This window comes from Onychostruthus taczanowskii, unplaced genomic scaffold (genome assembly GCF_017590055.1).
Source record: "Onychostruthus taczanowskii isolate IOZ18803 unplaced genomic scaffold, ASM1759005v1 scaffold56, whole genome shotgun sequence".
Taxonomy (NCBI): domain Eukaryota; kingdom Metazoa; phylum Chordata; class Aves; order Passeriformes; family Passeridae; genus Onychostruthus; species Onychostruthus taczanowskii.
In genome coordinates, this window is record NW_024503235.1 from 369,257 (window position 1) to 391,711 (window position 22,455).

A 22,455-nucleotide genomic window follows, 5' to 3' on the forward strand; every position below is an offset into this window, starting at 1 on the left:
GAGGTACCCGCCCTCCTCCTCCTCCTCCTTCCCGGCTGGATGCTGCAACAGGACACCGTGTCACTGGAGAGCAGCATAATCCCTCTCTGCCCAGCCCTGAACAAAGCATCTTCCTGCCTGGCCCGTGGGCTGGGGCTGCACTTTTCCCTTTCCCTTTCCCCAGCACATTCCTCCCATTCCAGCTGTGACAAGCTCTCACTTGACTCCCAGCTGACAACACTCCCACTCATGCGAGGCAGGGCCTTCTGGCAGGTTCCCTCTTCACAGACCCAGCCCTCATTAAAGGCTCCCAATAAACCCCTTTATTCCAGCTGCACTTTCCACTTCCTTTAGCTTCCAAAGGCACGGCTGAGCTCTTCCCAGAGCCCTCTGCCCAGAGCTGCACGACTCAAACACGGGAAGCAAAGCAGCTGCTTCCACAGCTCCCGTGAGCAGTGCCTCAACCCACACAGCTCTCCCTCAGCTTCCTTTTTCCACCTGCAGCAGATCCAGGAGCAGCTGTTTCCCCTGCCCCTCTGCGTCCTGGTCTAGGCAATCTCGGTGCCAAAGGTTTGTTTTTCACTGCTGTCCCTGCCCCGGGCTGCCTCTGTGACCACGCAGAGGAGAGGAATGCTCTGGTACCTGTCACTGCTGCGCCGTAGGACATTCAGACACGTCCTGTGAGCCTCTGATTAGCAGCAGCAATCTAAGGTGTTAATATCTTTGTGTCAGCCTGCAGCAGCAGGTACAACCCACTGAGCTGGAAATGACTCACAATCCTTAGGTAGGGTGATGTTTAACCTGTAGCCAAAATAAAACCGAATTTAAAAGAAATGCAAGAGCAGCGCTGTGAAAGGTACAGTAACATTTAATAGCATCTCAGAAGACAACACTGGTTATAAACTTGCTTTTTGGCAGGAAAAACAAAATGCACTTGGTCCAGGATTGCAAAAAAGCCAACACAAAGGGGGAAGATGGGACAGCTGGAGCATCAGCTGTTCTGGGGCAGCCCTGAGCCATTAATGCTCACCAGGGAGCCTGGTCAGGGTGGAGAGTGGCCAGAGCAGCAGATCCCACTGCCAGCCCCACCCATTCCCCAGGCAGCCTTCGCCCCCAGCTCCACCGTGCTGGGCTCTCAGACCCGAATTCTGTGCAGTATTTTTGCATTAAATTAAGACAAAAAAACAACAAAAAAAACCCACAAAACAAAACAGAAAAAAAACCCAACCCTTTACTTAGTTGCCATAATCTCTGCAGTTGAGATGAAGAGGGGGGGGGAAAGACAAAAAAAAAAAAAAAAGGAAGTGAGGCAGCAGAATTTACAACTTTAACAGCAACTGGGAGAAGTGGGAAGTACCGTGCAGCCCTGAGCCCTTCCCTGGCGGGGCAGAGGAGGGGGCTGAGGGCCAGGATCACCTGGCACGGCCCCGGAGGCTTTGCTGTTTACAGAGGCACTGGAAGCTGCCGTGAGCCAGGCCCAGCTCTGCTCACAGGCCAAGCAGCGAGCGTCAACTTTCTTTGGATCCCTCTGAGATGATCCCGGGGTTAGGCGGGAGGGAGTCGGAGGCAGCTGCAATGAGGAGTTTTGGTCGTGGGTTTTTCCCTGTGCTGGGATACAGGTGGTGGGTGCCAGGACAGCGCTGACATCCTGGAGGTGAAGGTGGTCGGAGATGAGGGCGCTCAGGAATGCAGGTAGAGTCCAGGATGGGAGGGGAAGCAGGGCTCAGGCCAACTTGAGGAACTCCTGCAGGGTGTTTTGCTCCACAGCTTCCACGAAGAGCTCGTAATCCTGCAGGGAAACGCCACACTGCTCACGAGGCAGGAGGGGCCCCGAGCCCACGGCACAATCCGGTTCACAGCCCTGGCACCAGCTGGATGACAGGACAAAGGGGGCACAGCCCCGCTGCCACCCAAAGCCCCCCCGCCCGGGTCCCCTTTTTCCTGGCAGCACCTGGTCCCTGCACCTCACAAGAAATAACTTAAAAAGCATCCTGAACCCGTGTGGCAAAGCCAAGGACAGGACAGCACCCAGCACCCGACCCCGGCGCGCAGCGCGAGCCTCACCCCGCAGTACTGGTCCCCGTTGACGATCTGGGGTGGGATGGCTTTGGGGTTGCCTGCCTTGGCCCTCATCTCCTCCCGCAGAGCGTTGTCCTGGGAGATATCCACCAGCTCGTACTTGATGTTCTTCCCGTCGAGGATTCGGGTTACTTCGCTCTGTTGGGATTTGATCTGGAACCCGGGTGGGAAAGGCAGGTTACGGGGAGATGGAGAGGAGCCCCGAGGGTGGGCACACACCCAGCGTGCCAGCCGGGCTAGGCACAGTGCCCCCCGCCTGTGGGTGGCTCTGGGGACAGATGGGGACGGTACAGCCCGAGCAGCAGAGAGGGGACAGCGAGGATGGCGCGGGGGGGCTTGCCTGCCGCACGGACGAGAGGCGCCCACCCCCGGGAAGAGCGGCCCCGGAGCCGCCGGCCCTGCCCGGCGCAGCCGTGCCCGGCGCTCACCTCCCGGGAGCCGGTCACCGAGGTGCTGTAGACCTTGAGGGTGCTCATGGTGCGATCGCGGCCGCTCCCAGCGCTGGCCCGGCCGAGGGAGGCAGGCGGGCGGGGAGGGATGGAGGAGGAGCGGCAGCACCGCCGCCGCCCGGCATGTGACTGCGGGGGCCAATGGGGCCCGCGGCACCGGGCATGCGGCCTCGGCGGGGCCGGCCCGGGACAGCGCCCCGCCGGCACCGGGAGCACCGGGCACCGCCCCGCCGGCACCGGGAGCACCGGGTACCGGGGAGCACCGGGTACCGGGGAGCACCGGGCACCGCCCCGCCGGCACCGGGAGCACCGGGCACCGGGGAGCACCGGGCACCGCCCCGCCGGCGCCGGGAGCACCGGGGACCGGGGAGCACCGGGCACCGGGGAGCACCGGGCACCGCCCCGCCGGCACCGGGGAGCACCGGGCACCGCCCCGCCGGCACCGGGAGCACCGGGTACCGGGGAGCACCGGGCACCGCCCCGCCGGCACCGGGGAGTACCGGGTACCGCCCCGCCGGCACCGCGAGCACCGGCACCGGGAGCACCGAGCACCGCCAGCACCGACACCGGGGAGCACCGGCACCAGAGAGCCACTGACACCGCCCCGGCGGCACCGGCACCGGGAGCACCGAGCACCGCCAGCACCGACACCGGGGAGCACCGGGTACCGCCCCACCGGCACCGCCAGCACCGGCACCGGGAGCACCGAGCACCAGAGAGCCACTGACACCGCCCCGGCGGCACCGGCACCGGGAGCACCGGAGAGCCACTGACATCGCCCCGTCAGCACCGACACCGGGGAGCACCGGGTACGGCCCCGGTGGCACCGCGACCACCGGGCACTGGAGAGCAGCGGGCACCCACTGACACGGCTCCCACCGGCACCGGGAGCACCGGGCACCGGAGAGCCACTGACACCGCTCGCACCGGGCACCGGCAGCAGCCCCGGAGCTGCTCCCTCCCCTCCCAGGCAGGACGGGCTCGCACGAGTGGGTCAGAGCAGCTTTATTGGATTTCCAAACACTCGATACAAAGCAGCGCTGAGACACAGGCTGGCACAGAGACACCGAGCCCGACGGGACCGGGCAGCACACGGGGGAACGGGGGGCACGCGTGGCACCAGGAAGGGGGGACAGGGAGGAAACACCGGCCTGGGGGGTGGATTTCCCAGGATTTGCCCTGCAGCAGCAGCAGACAGCACACGGAGCAGCCTCCGGGCCAGAGGGGCTGAGCTGTGCATGAGGATGAGGAGGGGACACAGCCCAGCTGCTGGGACAGAGCTGTCAGCCACAGTAATCTCACCTCAGAATCACCTCTGCAGGGGCAGAGGGCAAGCCTGTCCCCTCACAGCACCCATGAATGAGATCTTGCACCCCCAAAGCAAAGGGGAGGAGGAGATGGTGCCCAAACCCCCTGAGAACCTGCAGAGCTCCCGGCAGTCAGGACAAACGGCTTCAAAAACAGCCCTGGAAATGTGTTCTGCTCAGGAGACAGCACCAGCAGCCTGGGGACAGACACAGCCTGGAACAGAGCACCCAGGGAGAGCAGGACAGACAGACAGACACTGCTGCATGCTCCCCGTGTGGGACAAACCAACCAGCTCCTGGCCACCGTCCCCCATGGTGGCCAAACACCGAGAACAAAACAGATTTGGTCTTGAAATTTTAACACAAAGGAATAACAAAAGCATTTCTGCCAAAGCCAGGCCTCACAGCCCCAGTGTGAACCAAGAGCAGCCACACAACACAAGTGTCAGCAGGGCTTTTCCCTGTCACAACTTGGTGTCTTGCTCTTAACTCGAGATGAAAAGCCAAGTTCCACCCTCAGACTCAGTACTGTAAAGCTGTCACTGGGGTTAGGGAGGGTGGTGGTACAGAGAAACTGATCCCTCAGGGATTCGTTTAGAAATCCCATTACTTGCAGAGGAGAAGAAAGGAGGGACAGGGCTGTGACAAAGCCCAAGTGGCCACTGCTGGCAGGAAGAGCTCCCTGTGCCACCCCCTCCACAGCAGGAGCAGTATGGCTTTCTCCCAGTAAAGCAGACGTGTGTCCCCAGGGCCACAGAGGCTCCTGGAGGCTCTGGCAGGGGCCACAGACACTTGGGGCTCCCCAGGATTGTTTGTGATGGCTCTAAAAGGCTGTGAGAGGGAAGAGCAGCCCCTCACCTGCCAGTGGATGCATTAGGCACAGAGCAGAGTGGGGGCAGAGGGTTCTTCCAGCTCATTAAGGCACTTCAGCATCAATCCACTTCTGAGTCTGAATCACAGCCCACTCCCAGTGCTGTTTCAGGGGGATAAAAGGCTTAAGGCTTCTGGGTAACAGTGCCCAGGGGGAGCATTTCCAGAGAATTTTAGTGTTCTTTATTCCTCAACTCATGCTGGCTGCTGAAAGACACTGGTTGCATTACCTGAGGAGAGCAGGTCCTGCTCCATCAATCCAAGGCAGCAGCACCTCGATGGAAATGCCAGAAGTGGAACTGGCACACCTGCCTGCCTGTGGAATCCAGACATCCCACAAACACTCTGACAACCCTCTGGTCCCACAGGACCTGCACAGGGAGGTTATCAGCAGGACCAGGGCATGCATTTCCTTTTAGCCATCATTTTAACTGTCACACTTGCATGTTCAGCATTTGACATGCCTGCAAGGCAAGTCAGAATTCATCTCCCAGCATCAGAGACCACAGCAGCTCCAGCAAACACAGCATAAAACACATTCCACAAGATCAAAGCTACTGCAAAGCCCGACTCTGAAGCCCTGAATATCCCAGTCAGCAGCTGAACACTTCTGGCAACAAACCCCCTGATTCCTCAGATCAGATAAATCACACATCCTGTACCAGAGCAGAGGGATGGTAAAGTGCTAAACAGGTTTAGGGTTGTAGGAGCACAAGACTCCTGAGTTTCAAGTGTTCATTCCCTGTCTTACTTTGGGAGTGCTCTTTACTGGGTGATGCAGTTGTCTCCCATGTCCTGAGCGTATCTGTCAGATATTGCAGTCCTCAAGTCCACCACCTCTTTGTGAAGCTGTTTAACCTCCACCAGTTTCTTGGCCAGTCCATCAGGGCTCAGCAGGTCGTCCTTCTCCTTCACAGGGTACTGCACAGCTGTGGGGTCAGAGAAGGGAGTCTCCTCACATGCAGTTCTCAGCAAGGTTCACACACATTTGCAAACCAGCCAGAAAAACCAACTCACATTTGCAGAAGAGGTTCTACTTAACATTCAGTTATTACAACATGCACCTTTGAAGCAAGCCAACCACAGAAAGAGCATTCAGAAGCCCAGAGAGAGCACTTTCCATGCTCTATGTGAGTTATTTAACTCTGCCACAGCACAGAAGAGAAGAGAAGGGTTTTTTCTGCCAGTGCTTGAAGGGAAATGTACTCACAGTGAATGCCCAGGAGCAGAGAGAGGTTGGGGTCCTTGCCCTGAGCCCTCTGGGTGACAATGCTGTAGACAGACTGCAGATCCTGCAGGCAGCTGGCCAGCTCCCCGTGCAGCTGCTGGGCCAGGCAGGCTGTGTCAGCAGGCAGGGGCTGGGCTGTCAGCTGCGCCTGCCGGAGCTGCTCCTGCAGCGTCAGGTTCTTCTCAATCAGCTCCTGGTTCTGCACGGACAGCTGGACACACGGACACGGCACGTCAGTGGGCACCAGGGGCAGCACTGCCACGCTGAATGCAGCTGCTCTGTGCTGGCAGCACTGAGGGCAGAGCTGGTCTGCACCACCCAGCCCTCCAGGCCCAGAGCAGGGAATGTCACTGCCACACGGGACGTGCCCCGTGAAGCTGCACTGTCCCTGCGAGGCCAGAGCACTAGAAGCTTCCAGGAGGTTGTGCACCCCAGCAGGGGCTGTCCTTGCCTCGAGGGCTGCTGCTGGGAGAGAGCTCTGCCCAGCCCTTCAGCCAGGGCTGTGCTTGGCCTCCTGTTCTGCTGCCCCCAGCTGGCAAGCTCGGCCTCCTCCATCCCATCCCCATGAAGCTCCCGAGGCACAGCCTGCTTCTCCTGCTTCCCAGCAGGGCACAGCTCCTTTCACAGCAGCCCTGACAGGACAACTGACTAGCAGGAAGCAGGAGAGATTGAGCTGCTGACTAAATGCAGGGCCTTGCTCAGAGACAATCCATGGTTCATTCAGTCACACCCGGGCACTCCAAACACCCCCTGACCTCTTTCACGGCAGCCCGGAGCTGCTGCAGAGCATTTTCCCTTCTCACTGCCTCCTCCTTCAGAGCTTGGCTTGTCCCCTCTTCCTGGGCCACCTGTTCTTCCAGGTTCTGGAACAGACCATGGGAACACAGTAAGGAACTCATTTCACAGCATATTCTCAAGTTCAGGGTCCCTCCCCATCACCTCTCACCTTGACCTGCAAGGATAACTGCTCCATCTTCTTCTGCTTTTTGTCCACAATCTGGAATTAAAAGCAGAGATATCAGAAGTGGCCACACAGATCCAGTAATACCACCAGGAATTCTCCTTCAGTAGGACAGCATCTCCTCTCCTCCTCTTTCCTGTCCATTTACTGCTCTAATCACAGATCTCCCAGGAGCGGACTTGGAAAAAAGGCACCATTAGATTTATCGGCTAAAACCAGACATTGTGGTTTTTCTTGTGGTTTTTCTCTCCCCTCTTCTGCATTCTGCAGCTTCTCCCCAGCATTACTGGAGAAGTGTGTGGTTATCACATCAAGAACAGCCTTTGGAGCCCTGCAGTCTGGAATTCCAGGAACTGCTGCTCCAGTGCAATTGTCTTTGAAAGTCCCTGATTTCCTCTGAGTGCCTGTGGAGTCAGTGGATCCCTGACTGGGACAGCCCCTTACCTTCCTGAGGCAGTCACACTCCTTCTTCAGAGAGTCCTGTTCCATTTTCTGCCTCTCCCCATCCTGGGCAGGGGGTCCTCTCTCTGCACTCTTTGCAAACTGCTGCAACTTGTCCTGCAAGCTGCAATCAGCAGAACCATGGGAAAAAATAGTTTTAGTTACAATCTCTCCCTTATTTAAGGAGGGAAACAATATGAGGAGTGAAACTAATTTCCTATCAAATATCAGCACTGCCCTGTCTGCATCCCAGCCCAGCACCTGCCAGGGCTGTGCATCACCCTCCTGGTGCAGCAGCTCCTGCAGTGCCAAGATGAAGCTGATTCCTCATTCCTACCTGCGCACAGTGGACAGAAGCTCCATCTCCTTGTGCTTTTGGGTTTCCAGCTGCAGCTCTTGCTCCCTGAAAGCAGCCTGGACATCTCCAAGCTCTGTTTCCAGTGCCAGCACTGTTTCCTGCAGGGCAGTAGTCTTCAGTTCAGATTCCTTCAGCTGCAACAAAAGGGGAGTGGATGTAATTATAGAAAAGCCACCTGAGCAAGTATGTGAAGAGGCAGCATTGCAGCTCAGAGGAGGTTTCACCTTCTGACTCTGTTTCTGGTGGTCCTCAAGGGTTGGAAGATCAGCCAGGTATCGTTCCAGGGTCTCAATTCTCTGCTGTCTCTCTCTGTTTTGTTCAGATTCCTTCTGGCATTTCTTTTTAAGGTTATTAATGTGTTTGTCTCTTCCCTTTACCTGCAGGGACAGTTACAGACAAGTTTAGTTTATTTAATTTCTTATTTACTCTTCAGTCTTCTGTAAGCCCACTCCTTTAGCTTTTTGCACACCACACAATGCCAAAATACAAGATCCCCTTAACTCATTTCTGCTCATTTAGCTAAAGACAGGCTTTTTTTTTTTTTTGTTAAAAGAGGAGGCACTGAAATGCTTCTAACTGCAGGAGGAAAGGCTTTTGCTTGTAAACCATAGTCTACAACGAGATGAGAAAACAGCTGCAATTACAGACCACCACAGAAAAGCTTCACCTCAGCACTACACTGACAAGAAAGCACACCTTCCCATCTCTAGAGAACAGGACCATACCCTTTCTTCCTGTTTCTTTAACTCCTCTGCATGTTTCTGCACCGTTTCCTTCAGGGACTCCCTGACCAGCTTCACATCCACCTCTGCAGCAGCCAGCTTCCTCTCCAGCTCAATGTTCTCCTTGCTGAGGGACTCAGTCTTCTCTGTGAACTGTGCTCGCAGGAAGGTGTTCTCCCTCTGCAGCTCCTGCAGGCACACACAGCCCCTCAGCCTGGGGGTCACAAACTGCCCCTCAGCTGTCCCAGGGCTGTGTCCTCACCCTCCCCAATCCCCAAACATCCCTCAGCCCGTGTGAAACAGCACCTGGCAGTGCTGCATAGCCAGCCCAGCTTTAATCCAAGCAAAGGAAATCTCAGGGGGCACAGAGGTGATGCTAACCCCACACAAGGGATCATTTATAATTTGCCTCTGCACAGTCCTGCTCAGCAAACGCCTCAGCAGCAGTCTGGGCCATTGCATTCAGCACCTGGCTCTCACTGGCACCTGCTGTACCTGCATCCTCAGCATGTAGACATCTCCATAGGATGCTGGGCAGCCCAGCAGGGCACTGTGCACCTGCAGCTCACTCTCCCGGACCTTCTGCTCCAGCTGGGAAATGTGCTGCCTTTGTCTGTAACAAAACAGGCAATTCACTGTTCTCAGACACAGCACAGACAGAGCCTGCAGGGCACTGCTGCTCCACACAGTGACAAACACAACTCTGCCACGCAGGGCTCACCTGCAGAGAAATAAAGGTAAACACTTGGACCTTTTTTACAGTTCTTATTAACTTTTCTTCCCTTCCCTCCCTTCAAAACCTTTCCACCAGGCATGATTACAGATAAAACACACAAGCCTTGCATGTTTTGGAGGATCCAGCTAGACTCTGGAGCTTAGGAGTGAAATGAACAGACAACAGATGACTCAAAATAAGGAAGGAAAAGTATTTACAGTCCAGATGTTGAAGGTATTTTTCATTGGGACTTACTTTTTCAAAAAGCTTGTGCACTACTAGCCTTAGATAAGAGAAATGTTGTTTGCCAACCCAAATTTAAAATAAAGGTCTCAAAGAGCTCCCAAAAAGTCCTTAAGTAAAAGAGGCAGTTATTTTGACATTCCAGACAATCATGACATGAACAGAAATCTTTATCCCTTATAAAACACAGAAAACCATAACTAATATTAATTTATTTGAGCCCTTCAGGATCACTGTCCTAATTCCAAGAAGAAGAGAAGAGCTCAGGTTGTTCTCTAAGGTCCTTATATTGTTCTTTGCAACAAAACAAGATCAGCTGGCCAAAATGGACTCTGAGAAACGAGCCCTCCCTTGGTACTTTCCAAACCTTTCCTTTCCAAATGGAAAGGGACTGGAGTCTTTAAACCACATGTCAGTATCAAAGCCTCACCTGTCAATGAGGAGCTCTTTCTCCTTGAGCAGGTTTTCATTGGAGTTCAGGATATTGATCCACTGGGCTGGGTCAGGTGCAGGCAGGGATGGGGAATACAGTGAGGAATGGGGGCAGGTGCCTCCATTTTGTAACTGCAAGAGGACACAAAACAAGGAGGGAGTGCTCTGTGCCCCACAGGGGTAATTGCAACACTGCTGCAGCTATTTTGCACGCTGTGTGCTCATCTGCATGCCAGGGCAGGGCTATTTCAGTCTCTGCTGATGTCCAAGAACAAGAAAGTTTGCCCAAGCACAACTGGAGATTAACAAATAATTTTAGATCACTGTGCTAGCTCGCTGGAAACAATTTGTCTCCATCAGGGTACAGCTGGTGGGAGGTAGTAAACAAACTCTTTCCACCTAATAAACTGCAGTTAGTTTCATGCATTTTTTCCAAAAAGCCTTTCTTGACCCTAGATACAGAACAAAGCCATCCTAGACACTTCTTGGCATGCTTTTTCTTCCCTGTTTCTGCCAGACAGGGTAGTTCAGCTCTTGACCTGGCAGGTGGTGCAGCCCTGTAACACAATCCAGGGCCGCTCTGCACCCGCAGCGTGTCAAACGATACCTGTGACACCACAAGCTGTAAAAACAGACCATTAGGAGACTCCTGCTGCCACTCAGGGAGAAGCAGCAGACATTTTCCCCCTGGCTCCTTAGCCTGGGACAACAATTCCTGACTACAGAGACAGGAAAGGCTTTCAAACTCACACCTACCTGCATCTGCTCCACCTGCAGCCGCACTTTGTCCAGCTGCTGTTTCCAGGCACTGAGCTCGCAGACTCCCTGGTGGGGGTGCAGGGTGCAGCCTTCCTGCACCCACGCTCGGCCTGGGGGAGCTGCCACAGGTTTGGAATAGAAGCTGTTGGCCTGGAGCCCCCCTGGCATCAGCCTGCTCCCGCCGGGCCACGGCCCGTCCCGCGGCTCGCCGGCTCCGTCGGCCCCCGGCGCCTGTTTGCTCTCTGGCAGCACCTTGTAGTGGTCCTTGCCTGCCTCAGAGCTGGGGTTGAACTTCTGGCACCTGTGCAGAGGGTCAGTGCACACGCTGTCCAGGAAGAGAGACTGGTTAAGGGTCTGCTCCATGGCAGGGGTGTCAAACTTCCAGGTGCCTTCTGTCCTGGTGGCAGGAGGCCAGGCGTGCTCGCAGCCATTGTCCCCTGGAGCCCTGTAGAGACGCAGGAGGTCCCTGGGGGGCACCTGAGAGGAATTCCCGGCGTTCAGGTCCCCGTTCCTGGCGAGCCCCGGGCGGTCAGGGGCAGAGCCTGGCCCAGCAGGATGTGCAGAGCTCTGGGAACAGCCCTGGTCCCCTGCAGGGCACAGCTTGGAGGGTGAGGCACCCAGCGTGGAAGGCATAACGTGGGCTGTTGGAATGGTCACCTGGGTTTTGATGGGATGGAATGAGGAACCGCTACTGGAGTTGCAAAAGTCTAGGGGAAGAAGAAGAGTGATCATCTAATTACGGTCCTGAAAATACAATCCCCCAGTGGGCCTTCCAAAATCATCTTAAAACCAGTTCCTTTCCCACTGAACATGTCCTCCTAAGCAGCAGCAGCAGCATGACTCAGGCACACTTGTGTTCCCCCTCACTACAAGTTTCAGGAAGCTGCTGACCTTTTCCTACCGCCACAGGAATATTCCAAGTTTAACCCCTATTTTTCATCCATATTTTTAATCTACTCTACCATAACCTTGAATCAATAGTGTTACCTTTCTCTAGGTTTAGAAATCAAGTCCTTGATTCTGAACAAAAAGGCTGAAACTTACTGATCTGAGCACTGAGCCCGCGATCCTGCTCTGCCCGTCCCGCAGCTCAGCGACTCCAAAGCGTGAGCAGAGCTACCAGGAGCCTCCCCTGAGCCCATGATGAGCCTCCAGCATCGCTGACCCCGAGGATCTGACCTTGCAGCTCCTCCTGGACACCACGGCAAGAGCCTGTCCCAGAGCTGGAGCAATGGCTCTCACCTAGGGCCACAGGAAGTGAGACAGAGCTGCCGTCCTGCCAGCGGGGCACCAAACCTGGCTGCAGGGAGCTCGGGGTTATTCTTAGCAGCTCTCAGATTTCAATACAGCAACAGCAAGGGCTGAGAAAGGCAAAGTGCTTGTTCCCACTCCTTGTCCTGAGACGTTCTGTGTCGCAGGAAATCCAGGTTTCCCCCAGGAACACACACTTGATTTCCTCATGGCTTTGGCCAAAGGCCCATCCCCACGTGATGCTCCCAACAAATCATCTTCCCACCTGTTTGTACCCTCCAAGCGCTGCTGCAACAAGGAATAAACACTGCAATTTGAATACAGCCCAAATCAGACCCTGCAAAGGCCAAAACCACGCCACAGGAGAACTGTCACAATAAAGGCACTCGATCCTTTCATCACAAATGAGCAGTGAGGGCAGAAAATCTCAGAGAACACCATGCTACTGGGCAGCTGCAAGCACGTTCACCTTGGCAGAGGGAGGAGGCAGCACCTTTTACAGCCCCTAAATTTATGCCCTGGTGTCACTGCCAGGAACCCGAGTTCCCTGAGCAGCACATCACGTGGGGGTGCTGCAATCAGCTCCTGAGTGTGCTCGGGGCCCTCACAACAACATTTCTGGCTAATGTACTGAGCTCAGCGTGCCCCAGCAGCAGCCAGGCCTGCGGGTCACCCTCGGCTCTTACAACACGGCCGTGACATCACCAGGGCCCAGAAGGGTCATTTCCCAAAGGAAATCATCTCCAGCTGCCAAATGGTGTTTTATCATCCTGAGAGAGGCCTGATGGAACACTTAAACATGTGCTCGTGTAGGATTTCTAGCAATATTTCCAACAGCCAGGCCTGCTAAAGCCTCCATTTCACTGGCACATTATTGAGATCTACAATCTTAGTAATCATTCCAAACCTCAATCTCATTGCAAAGGCTCCCTGGAACACAGGGATGTGTGAAGTGTGTTAAGGAACACCACAAAGTCCCTCATTACTGAAAAAACAATCAATAAAGGTGAAAGAAAACCAGGTGAAAAGGATTGCTGAGACCAGAAATTTCAGAGCGTGCCTCAGCTGAAGGCCAGGCTGCAGAGTTCTCAGCTCCAACACTGCCAAGCACAAAGGCACTGACAAATTATTTCCTTAAAAAAAAATAAATTTAAAATCACTGCACAGACTTGCTGATAAATCTCTCACTGGACAGAACCAGCAAGGCACCAAGGTGGCTTTTAGTCAGCTCAAAGCCCTGCAGTGAGACAATACCCAAGCTCAGAGACACGGCCAGTGTCCTCGTCACCTGGTGACATTCCAGACAGCTGGGTCTGGAATGCTGCAGACAAGTGTGCCAGGCTGTGCCCCCCACAGTGAGCCAGCAGTGCCCCTCACCCTCGGTGCTGTCCGAGCAGGAGGTGCCAATGCCCCCGTCCCCGCTCTCGGCCACGCTGGGACAGCGGCTCAGGGACCGCAGGGACACCATCGCTGCCTTCCACTCACTCTCCAGGAACCTGCTCTTCTGACACGTGCTGGGGCCTGCAGAGGAAAAACAGGGGTGTTTGTGCTTTGATTAAGCTATATGTAATTAGCAGTGCTTCAAAACCCCACCTGGTCCTTGCTTCGCTCCCTGCGCCCCTGTTAAAAAATGTCTTTGGCTAAAGGAAACGGCAGGAAGCACAGGGGAAGTGAAATAATATCAACAGGAGACTGAAAAAAGCAATCTTGGTAAGGAAGTCAGACTGCAGAAGCTGTAAATTGTATTCCCATTGATCAGTTTGGTCGTGTTACACCCAGCTGGTGCTCTGACTCAAAAGAGCAGCACAGCAAAACTCAGCAAGGCAAAGAGGAGTTTTTGCATTAACTCTAAAGAACTCTCCCAGATCCATCAGCTAGCAGCTTAAGGGAGAAATTCCCTACCAAATGACTGCTGAAAAAGCAGGCAAGGGTAGAAAATAAGACTTTTTTTTGAACAAAAGGCTTCTGGTAGAGAAACTTCTGAGGGCCATTTGTCTCCTCAGAGAAAGTGAAACAGGATCTGACAGCAGCAGGGCTTTGGAGAAAGGACTGTCCTTACCCAATGGATTCTTCTGCAGGAGCCTCAGGTCTGGGTCTTTCTCATGAGCAGCCATCTCATCTATCTAGAGAACTGGAAAAATGAATAAAAATCTTATTTTAAGTGAGGATAATCCACACCCTGCTCCCACTAACCAAGCAAAGGGGGCACACACAGCAGCTACTCATCAGAGTAACACAGCATTTAATATTTAATTAGCTTATTCTCCCAATAATATCTGGTTTTTCCCTGCAGCAACACTTAAAAAAAAACCCCAAAAAACACTTAAAAACCCCAAAAACTTTAGTCTCTACAGACTTTTCTCTTTAAAAGTCTTAACTCTCAACGAGATCATTTCTGCCCTCTGTAGAGGTCACTGAGCAACTACATGAGGAAAAAAGTCCTTCAAAAATCAGCCTTTCTGTGCCACGAATAGCAAATCTTTATCTGCCCAGAGTTTTGGGTTAATTTATCTATTTCTCTGAGTGCTTCAGACAGCGAATTTCCTGTCTCTGATAATTAAATTTACATCTACACGCTGGAAATTCAAAGCCTCTACAAACCCACACCCAACCCTCACCCAGCAGCTGTCAGAGATTTTTGCAAAACTGATTCAAAGAGCTCAGAGGGAACATTAATTCCTAGAAAACATTCATACACGCAGATGCTACAACCCAGCAGAAACACCGGCAACCCAACACGATAAAGAACCACAAACAGCACTTTGCTCAGCAAGGAAATGAGACGCTTCTACAGAAACGTAACGTTACGGTTAATTCAGATGTGATTAAGCCAGGCAGATACAATTTTAGGAGATTTTCTGACGGGATGGAGGTACCCCTTGAGGGTGGGGAGGGCGGATCCTGAGGGGCTGGGGGCTCAGCCCCTGATGGAGAGGCGGCGGGGAGGGGGTGCCGGTCCTGTGGGCCCGGTCCCTGAGGGGGAGCGGGGCCCGGTCCTGAGGGGGAGCGGGGCCCGGTCCCTGAGGGGGAGGCCACGAGGAGCGGGGAGACCGGTCCCCGACGGGCTGGAGGGTGCGCGCTGCGGTGGCGGCGGCGCTGCCGGTGCCCGGTGGCGGTGGCGGTGCCGGTACCGTGTGGGTGCGGGTCAGGGCCGGTGTCGCCGTCGGTGTCGGGCTCGCTCCCTCACCTGCCGCCGCCGCCGCCGCCGCCGCGCCTCGCTCCCCACCCCCGCGCGCCGCGACCGTTACCTCCGCCGGCGGGGGCGTGGCAGAGAGCAGAGGGCGGGGCTTCATTGCATATGAACCAATCAAACACTCCGGTCACGCCCCTCGTGGTGCCTCATTGGCTCGCCTGAGAGGTGTCCACGCCCCCGCCGCGGCGGGCCCTGGCGGGGAAGAATGGCCGCGGGCGGCACCCGTAGGGCGGGCGCTGAGGGGGCTCTGCCTGGGGAAATGGGGGAGCGGGGGGCGTCTGTCGATCGCCTCAGCCCCTGCCCGGAGAGCGGCAGGACAGGGGGAAACCGCCTCAGGCTGCACCGGGGGAGTCCCCACTGCCCCTGCCGGGAGAGGGACAGGACAAGAAACCGCCTCAGGCTGCACCTGGGGAGACCCCACAGCCCCTGCCCGGAGAGGGACAGGACAAGAAACCGCCTCAGGCTGCACCTGGGGAGGCTGAGGTTGGAATTCAGGAGGGATTTCTCCCTGGAAAAGGTGGTCAAGCACTGGCACAGGCTGCCCGGGGCGCTGGTTGAGTCACCATCCCTGGGAGTGTTTAAAAACCGTGGATGTGGCGCTTGGGGACGCGGTTTAGTGGTGAAGGCGGCAGTCAATGCCAGGTTTAGATCTTGGAGGTCTCTTCCAGCCTAAACAATTCCACGATTTGGTGATTTCACCGCCAAGAAAAACCACGTCGGGACCAGGCCCGGTCAACACGTTTATTTACAGCAGAAGAGCCCCTGGCTGGGGCGCTGAAAATCCCCTCCTCGCCCAGCTGCAGCCAAGGCAAGGAAAAATTAAGACTCACTTAAAACTAAGGAGCGGGGTGGCCCCTCTGGGGGCTGAGCCTTCCCAAAGGCGCTCGGGCCCCAGCACAGAGCACCCTGCGCGGTGTCAGGGCTCGGCTGCCTCTCCAGCGCCCTGCTGCCCTGCCCAGCCCTCCCTGAGCTCCTGGTACAGCTCCTGGTGCTCCTCCTTCCAGCGCCTGAAGGTGTCCGAGGTGAGCTCGGCCTCTCCCAGCAGCTGCTCCAGGGCCTGCAGCTCCGCCAGCTTCGCCTGCCCCGCAGCAAGGTAAATTTGGGACGGGGTGGGGGGGAGAAGAGAGACCGGCCGCGGGCAGGGGGAGGGCAGGGGGGTCTCACCTTGAGCGTGCTCTGCAGGGCCCGCACGGCGTGCACCCGCTCGTTGATGTGCGGGTTCCTGTTGCGCCGCAGGAAGGATTTTCGGCACTGCTCCTGGGTCAGCGCCCGCCGCTGCTGCCCCGTCAGGGACACCCCGCCCTGCCGCAGGCTCCGCAGCAGGCTCTCCAGGTCCTCCCCGCCGGGCTCTGGGTGCCGACAAGGGGGCACTGCAGCAGGAGGGCAGCCCCCAGACCCCGCGGGGCTCCCCCGTGCTCCAAAGGCGTGGGATCGTGGAGTGGTTTGGCTCGGAAGGGACGTTAAAGGTCATCTTGGCAGGGATGCCTTCCACTGTGCCAGGCTGCTCCAAGCTCCATCCAGCCTGGCCTTGGGCACTGCCAGGGATGCAGGGGCAGCCACAGCTGCTCTGGGCACCCTGTGCCAGGGCCTCAGCACTCTCACAGGGAAGACTGTCCATCTAAACCAATCCTAAACCAATCGAAACCTGCTCTTTTTAGTTTAAATCCATCCCCCCTTGCCCTGTCACTCTGTGCCCTCATAAAAAAAAAAAAATTAAAAAAATCTCTCTCCATCTTTCCTGTAGGCTCCTTCATCCCCAGATGGTTCACACCCAAACACAGCCAGAGGCAAAAGGGAGGGACACAAGGTGACAAGGGGGTCAGCTGTCCCCCCCTCCCCTGCACCTACCCATGGGGGAGCAGGGCCGGGGGCTGCCCTGGGGGCTGCTGGCTGCACTGCTGGCTGGGGAGAGCTGTGCCTTCTCCGGGGTGTTCTGCAGCCTCTTCCTTGGCTGAGGGAGAGATGGGGCAGCAGGTGACACGAGGAACTCTGTCCCTCTGTCCCTCTGTCCCCAGATGGAACTCTGTCCCTCTGTCCCCAGGGTGTCCCCCAGGGCCACTCACCGAGTCAGATCCGTGCCTGGGGGACTCCTCATCGGGGTCCTCAGCTTCTGTCTCACTGTAGCAGTCTGGAGCCCACGGGAGAAGTCAGAAATTCCCTCCCAGGGCTGGGAATGATCCCAGCTGCCCCTCAGGGAGCGTTTGTCACACTCCCCCAAACCCCGGGCCCAGCTCCCAGCCGTGCCACGCCGGGGCTGTGGCACAGGCACCACTGCCCCATGGGGACCCCCTGCCACCGACCCCCAGCCCGGGGTGGCCTCATTACCTTCCTCCTTGTCTGGGACTGCCTGGTGGGCCAGCGTGTACTTGGTTTTGGCTGTTACCAGGCGACTGACCCACCTGGGGAGGGAAAGGATGGACACACAGGGGGAGGAGGCTCCCGGCCAGCCCGGGCTGCTGGGGCCACTGCTGACCATCGGGCCTGTTACTCACATGCTCAGGTCAGCCAAGGTTTCAGCAGCAAAGACAAAGGGCTTGTATGTCTGGTGGCACAGCTGGAACACGCTGAGGACAAGGGGGTGGCTGTGGTGACACAGGGCCAGCCCCGAGCCCCCTCCAGCCCCCCCACCCACCCAGATCCAGTCCTCAGCCTCATCCAGATAACCCCAGCAACACAGTGCAGGCCTTGCTCACACAGCTGCCAGCCCTGTGGGGACCTCACCAGCCTCATAGGAACCCCAACAGCTCTGTGGGGACCTCGCCAGCCCCATGGAAACCCCAATAGCCCCGTGGGGACCTCACCAGCCTCATAGAAACCCCAAAAGCCCTGTGGGGACATCACCAGCCCCACAGAAACCCCAACAGCCCTGTGGGGACATCACCAGCCCTGTGGGGACCTCTGCAGCCTTGTGGGGACATCACCAGCCCCATGGAAACCCCAATAACCCTGTGGGGACCTCAGCAGCCCTGTGGGGACCTCACCAGGCCCATAGGAACCCCAGCAGCCCCATGGGGACCTCAGCAGCCCCATGGGGATATGCAGGTGGCTCCCAGCAGGACACATCAGCACGTGGCCTTGGCACAGCATCCCCCACCCCCTTCCACCAGCAGTTGGGGGTGAAAGTGAGCCAGACCCCACTCACTATTTCTTCTTTTGCTCCCTCGTGCTCTCCAGGTTGTAGGTGGCCACGTTGATGAGTCCTGCAGCCCTCTCATCCTGCGGGGACAGGGACAGCCGTGTCGGGCACCAGGAAATGCCAGGTGCCCAGGCAGGGACAGTGACACCCCGTGCCCCCACTCACGTTGGGGTGGTTGTACCAGTAGAGCGCGTGGCCCTTGAGCACACACCAGCAGCGCTTCCACTTCTGGGCCATGAAGCCCACGTGCTCCTTCTTCTTGAGGAGCCACCCGTCGCAGTCCACCCGGCCCAGGTCCCGGCACGAGACCCGCCGCCGGCTCAGCCTGGTGGCCACTCCTGCACCACAGCCTCGGGGGTGTCAGGGCAGGGCAGGGGGGCAGAGCCCCCCGGGACAGCCCCCAGCCCCGCTCAGCCCGGCCTGGCAGGGCTCTGCTCACCTTTAGGTCTGCGTCCCGTGCTGGGGCTGCCCTGGGTGGAGGGACAGATGAGATGTTAGTGACAGCGCAGGGGGCGAGGGCAGGGCAGTGTTTGCTGAGCCCCCCCACAGCACCACAGCCCTTAGGGACCCCCGTATGGACCCCCAATTCACGCACTCAACAGCAGGGGAACCTCTGACACCCCCCCAGCGTGTCCCCTCAGCTCTCACCTCTTCAGGGCTGGGCTCTGCTCCCCCAGCCCCCGTGACGGGGGCTGCCCTGGGGCTCAGCTCTGTGGCACAGGGCTCAGGGGCAGCAGGGGTGCTCGGGGGGGTGCCCAGGGGGGTGTCCAGGGGGGTTCCCAGGGCGCTGCCACTGTCCCACACCTCCTCTGCAGCACCTGTGAACAGCGAGCGGGGCTGCAGCCTCGTGTCCTGGGGGGAACTGCTCCATCCCCTCTGCTCCCATCCTACCCTGTCCAGACAGCTCCTCCACAGCTGCCCCGGGCAGCCGCAGATCCCGCTCGTCCTCTTCCTGCTCCTCGTCGGTGACGGGATCCGGGACAGACTCTGGTCCCGAGTCCAAGTCGGCCGCGACGCTGCGAGGAAAACGGGACCCCTGAGCCCCCGAGCTGCGGGGTCCCTGATCCCCCTCGGGCTGGGGCACCCCCGGCGCTCCCTGCCCCGGGAAGGGGCTGCAGGGACGCGGTGCCAGAGCTCCAGCTCAGTTCCCCCGGCCTGCCCAGCTCGGCTGCTGCCGCTGGCTCTCCGCACGCCTTTCCATTCCGGGAGGGGAGAAGGGTCATGGCTAAATATAGCTCCAACCCCACTAAAACGTTACCAAGTGAATGAATTACAAACTGCTCGTTTTGTCATTCCTTAAGACTCCTGTCAGCTTGCCGGGCTGCTCACAGGCAGCTGCTGCACAGCTGGCACCTCTCCCCTAAAAAAGGGCTGGGAAAGGGCCCTGGATGCACCCAAACATCTCCTTGCTGGCCAGACTGGGGGTGTTGGGGCTCACCTGGAGGTCAGGGACACGGGGCTGCCCGGGCTCTCACCACTCCTGGTGCCAGGGGAATCTGCAGCATCCAAAAATGCTCCTGGGGGCTGTGGATGGAGCGTCAGTGCCAGCGCCATGCCACCATGGAGCCCAGAGCTTTAGGAATCTCCAGGGTGATGGGAGATGCCCAGCTCTGAGCACCTCTGCCTGATTCCCAGTGCGGCACTGGGGCTGGACTGGGAGCACTGGGATCACTCACCTGCTGCCTGGGAGAGGGGGGTGAGCCAGGCAGGTCGAGGGGGATCTTCTTCAGCACCAAAGTCACCCTGTTCCCATTCTCCAGCAGCTTCCTTGCCAGGTTGACAGGTGTCCAACCCACCTGCAAATCCTGGCTGAGCTGTGGGCCACTGCCCCGGCCCCACAGACGCTTCATCCCCCAAACCCACCCCAGCCACAGATCCCACATCCCCCAAATCCCCCTGGCAGTGGCTCCTGTGTCCCCCAGACCTTTCCTAGCCATGGCTCCTGCTTTTTGCTGCTCCTAACTCCTGCATCCCCCCACCTGAGCCCGAGTCCTCCCTGCCAAACCCAGCAGCACCCTGGGGCCCCTGTCCCAGACTCACCACGACCTGCTCGTTGACCTGCACGATCTCATCTCCGGGCAGGATGTGGCCCCCGTGGGCAGCCAGGGCCTGGGCAGAGAGGGGGCACAGTGGGGTGCCCAGTCCTGGGTTCTTTCCCTCCCTCCCTGCCAAGCTAACCCCACTCAGGATCTCTCCCAGCCAGGGAGAACCAGGGGGGGTTCACCATTAACCCGACCTTGCACAGCACCCCCGGAGCTGCTGCTGGGCTCGGGGTGCAGAGGGGGCTCCCCATGTGCTCACTCGTGGGATGAGTTGCACGGGCTCAGCCACAGGCAGCCCCCCCTGCTCTGGGTCAGGGGAGGGCAGATTAGGGCCCTAATCTGGATCCCGTGGATGGGGGTGTTCCCCACATAAAAGGGGGTGACTGAAGGGCAGGGGGTGACAGGGCCCCTCACTCACCTCTGGGGTGGTGGCAGACACAAAGTGCAGGCAGGAGCTGGTGGAGGTGATCTCAAAGCCCTGGGAGGACCAAGATGGGGGTTTGAGCAGGGGCTGGGGGTCCTGAGGCAGAGGGGGGCACTGGGGTGGAGGGGACTCACCAGTCGGGCGGTGAGGAGTGGCTGGGGGCTCCCCAGAAGATCCGAGGGTGCTGTTGGGGTGTCAGGGGATCCTGGGGGGCTGCTCCATTGGCTGGGGGGCAGCGTTGGCGTGTCAGGGGATGCTGGGGGGCTCTGCTGCAGGCCAAGGGGCGGTGCTGGGGTGCTGGGGGACACTGGGGGGCTGCCCTGTGGGCCGGGCAGCAGCGCCAGCCCCACACGCTGCAGCACAGCCCTGCGGTCCAGCAGCGCCGGGGGGCTGCAGCCCACGATGCTCTCGCAGATGCCCTCGATGTGCTGGCACTGTGGGTGACAGCAGGGGGTGAGGGGGGCCCTGGCAGCCCCCCGGGCCTGCCACCCCCTCCTCACCCAGCACTCACAATCTGCAGGATGCTGCTGTTCCTCTCGGCCGCAGGAAGGTCCTGGGGGACAGAATGTGGGATGGACACGATGGGGTGGCTCCATCCCAGCTGGGGGGTCCCTGTGAGGAACCCCCTGCACCCCATGTCCCCTCACCCCACCTGCAGCCAGCAGAGCCCTGGGGGTCAGGAGAGCAGCCAGCCCCGGGCACTCACCGCCTGCAGCGTCTCTGCCAGCTGGGCACACAGCAGGACGATGTCCCGGCTGGCCGAAAAGTCGTTGAGGGTGGAGAAGAGATACCTGGGGGGAAAAGACAGAGCTCAGCCCCCGGAGTGGGGGGCACCCAGCAGCCAGGGGTGCCCTCACCTGCCCCAGACCTGTTGAGCCAGGAGAAGAGTTCCTTGGCAGCCCCGACCAGGTGGATGACTCGGGCCAGGAGGGTGAGGGAAGGCGGCTGGGGGGCATCCCCTGCTGACAGCCCCCCCTGCGCCAGGCTCTGGATGCCCTGTGCCAGCTCCTGCAGCCTCTCCGTCAGTGTCCTCAGGCTGGTGCTCGCCAGCCCTGTGTCCTGGGGGGAACATGGGTGCCAGGGGATGGACGGGCAGCGTGGCACCTTCACCCAGGCCACGGTGTCCCCATGTCCTTCCCTCTGCCCAGCTCAGGGTCTCCTCAGAACCCCTCTCCACTGAGTGCCCCTGTGTCCCCACCTCCATCCAGTGCAAGGTGACCCCACCTGCCCCCTTCCTCCCAGCCCAGGGTGACCCCACGTCCTCGTCCTTGGGGAACCCCCATGTCCCCCTGCTCCTCCCCGGGGTCCCCCAGCACTCACCAGGTTACGGAGCTGCTCCAGGGCCTCCAGCAGCAGCTCCTGGTGTCCCAAGGGCCGCACGCCCAGAGCCTCCAGGACCCCCGCGTCCAGCCCCAGCAGGTCAGGCCCCGAGAGCCCCCAGGCCTCGAAGGGGTACCCCTGCACAGCCGGGTCCAGCCCTGCCACAGATCAGTCCCCCCTGGCAGTGTCCCCGCTGGCCCCTGGCCGGGTGACCCCAGGGGTGACCCCTGGCTGACGGGAGGCTCCTCTCCACACAACGAGCTCACCCGGCCTCAGCCTAAACGGTGGGAACGGGCAGACCCCTTCCCGCCCCACCGGGAATGCCCAGCCGGGGAGGAGCAGAGGCACGGGAAGTGCTGCCACCCCCGGCCACATGTCCCCAAGCTGGGGACACCGCACCCCAGAGCCCGAGGACAGCCGGGGACTCACCTCGGAGCCAGGCGGCCGCCTCTGCGGGGCCCCAGGAGCGCACGGGCTCCATGGCGGCGGGCCCTGAGCGGCGGCGGGCCCGGAGCGGCGGCGGGCTTGGCTGTTACCAGGCGACTG

General features: G+C 58.5%; 4 protein-coding genes across 10 annotated transcripts; 1 reads left to right on the forward strand and 3 right to left on the reverse strand.

Annotated features, from left to right (window-relative positions):
* Positions 1–829: 829 nt before the first annotated feature.
* On the reverse strand, positions 830–2,814 carry SH3BGRL3 (SH3 domain binding glutamate rich protein like 3). The gene is given in 4 exon segments (XM_041417467.1): positions 830–1,768; positions 2,044–2,211; positions 2,487–2,563; positions 2,566–2,814. Coding segments are annotated over 4 exon segments (417 nt in total). The 5' UTR covers positions 2,672–2,814; the 3' UTR covers positions 830–1,702.
* CEP85 (centrosomal protein 85) lies at positions 2,073–15,005 on the reverse strand. Of its 6 annotated transcripts, none has more exons than XM_041417367.1 (14): positions 13,854–13,925; positions 13,172–13,315; positions 10,541–11,250; positions 9,783–9,916; positions 8,890–9,007; positions 8,398–8,583; positions 7,897–8,049; positions 7,652–7,806; positions 7,318–7,438; positions 6,859–6,909; positions 6,668–6,775; positions 5,895–6,123; positions 5,436–5,613; positions 2,073–2,211 (listed from the first exon to the last, which is right to left on the reverse strand). In XM_041417367.1, the coding sequence occupies exons 1-13, from the start codon at positions 13,906–13,908 to the stop codon at positions 5,450–5,452; spliced, it is 2,328 nt and encodes a 775-aa protein (XP_041273301.1). In that variant the 5' UTR covers positions 13,909–13,925; the 3' UTR covers positions 2,073–2,211; positions 5,436–5,449. The 6 variants fall into 6 exon arrangements, 5 of the variants coding, with proteins under 5 accessions (XP_041273301.1, XP_041273299.1, XP_041273300.1 ...); XR_005953600.1 differs by lacking the exon at positions 2,073–2,211 and adding an exon at positions 3,498–4,787 and having other exon boundaries at positions 4,915–5,613; XM_041417365.1 differs by lacking the exon at positions 2,073–2,211 and adding an exon at positions 14,982–15,005 and having other exon boundaries at positions 3,498–5,613.
* LOC121342790 (carboxypeptidase Y-like) lies at positions 2,218–3,517 on the forward strand. Of its 2 annotated transcripts, none has more exons than XM_041417460.1 (3): positions 2,218–2,773; positions 2,902–3,118; positions 3,384–3,517. In XM_041417460.1, the coding sequence occupies exons 1-3, from the start codon at positions 2,649–2,651 to the stop codon at positions 3,420–3,422; spliced, it is 381 nt and encodes a 126-aa protein (XP_041273394.1). In that variant the 5' UTR covers positions 2,218–2,648; the 3' UTR covers positions 3,423–3,517. The 2 variants fall into 2 exon arrangements, with proteins under 2 accessions (XP_041273394.1, XP_041273393.1); XM_041417459.1 differs by lacking the exon at positions 3,384–3,517 and adding an exon at positions 3,218–3,374 and having other exon boundaries at positions 2,902–3,171.
* A 709-nt stretch (positions 15,006–15,714) lies between the features above and the next one.
* CNKSR1 (connector enhancer of kinase suppressor of Ras 1) lies at positions 15,715–22,390 on the reverse strand. The gene is made up of 21 exons (XM_041417304.1): positions 22,339–22,390; positions 21,910–22,067; positions 21,458–21,648; positions 21,296–21,380; positions 21,101–21,142; positions 20,724–21,023; positions 20,584–20,643; positions 20,164–20,232; positions 19,800–19,919; positions 19,562–19,647; positions 19,015–19,139; positions 18,772–18,941; positions 18,563–18,593; positions 18,289–18,461; positions 18,130–18,203; positions 17,480–17,551; positions 17,313–17,386; positions 17,051–17,115; positions 16,836–16,938; positions 16,152–16,336; positions 15,715–16,065 (listed from the first exon to the last, which is right to left on the reverse strand). Exons 1-21 carry the CDS (start codon positions 22,388–22,390, stop codon positions 15,904–15,906), a joined length of 2,397 nt encoding a protein of 798 aa, XP_041273238.1. The 3' UTR covers positions 15,715–15,903.
* Between the last annotated feature and the right edge of the window lie 65 nt (positions 22,391–22,455).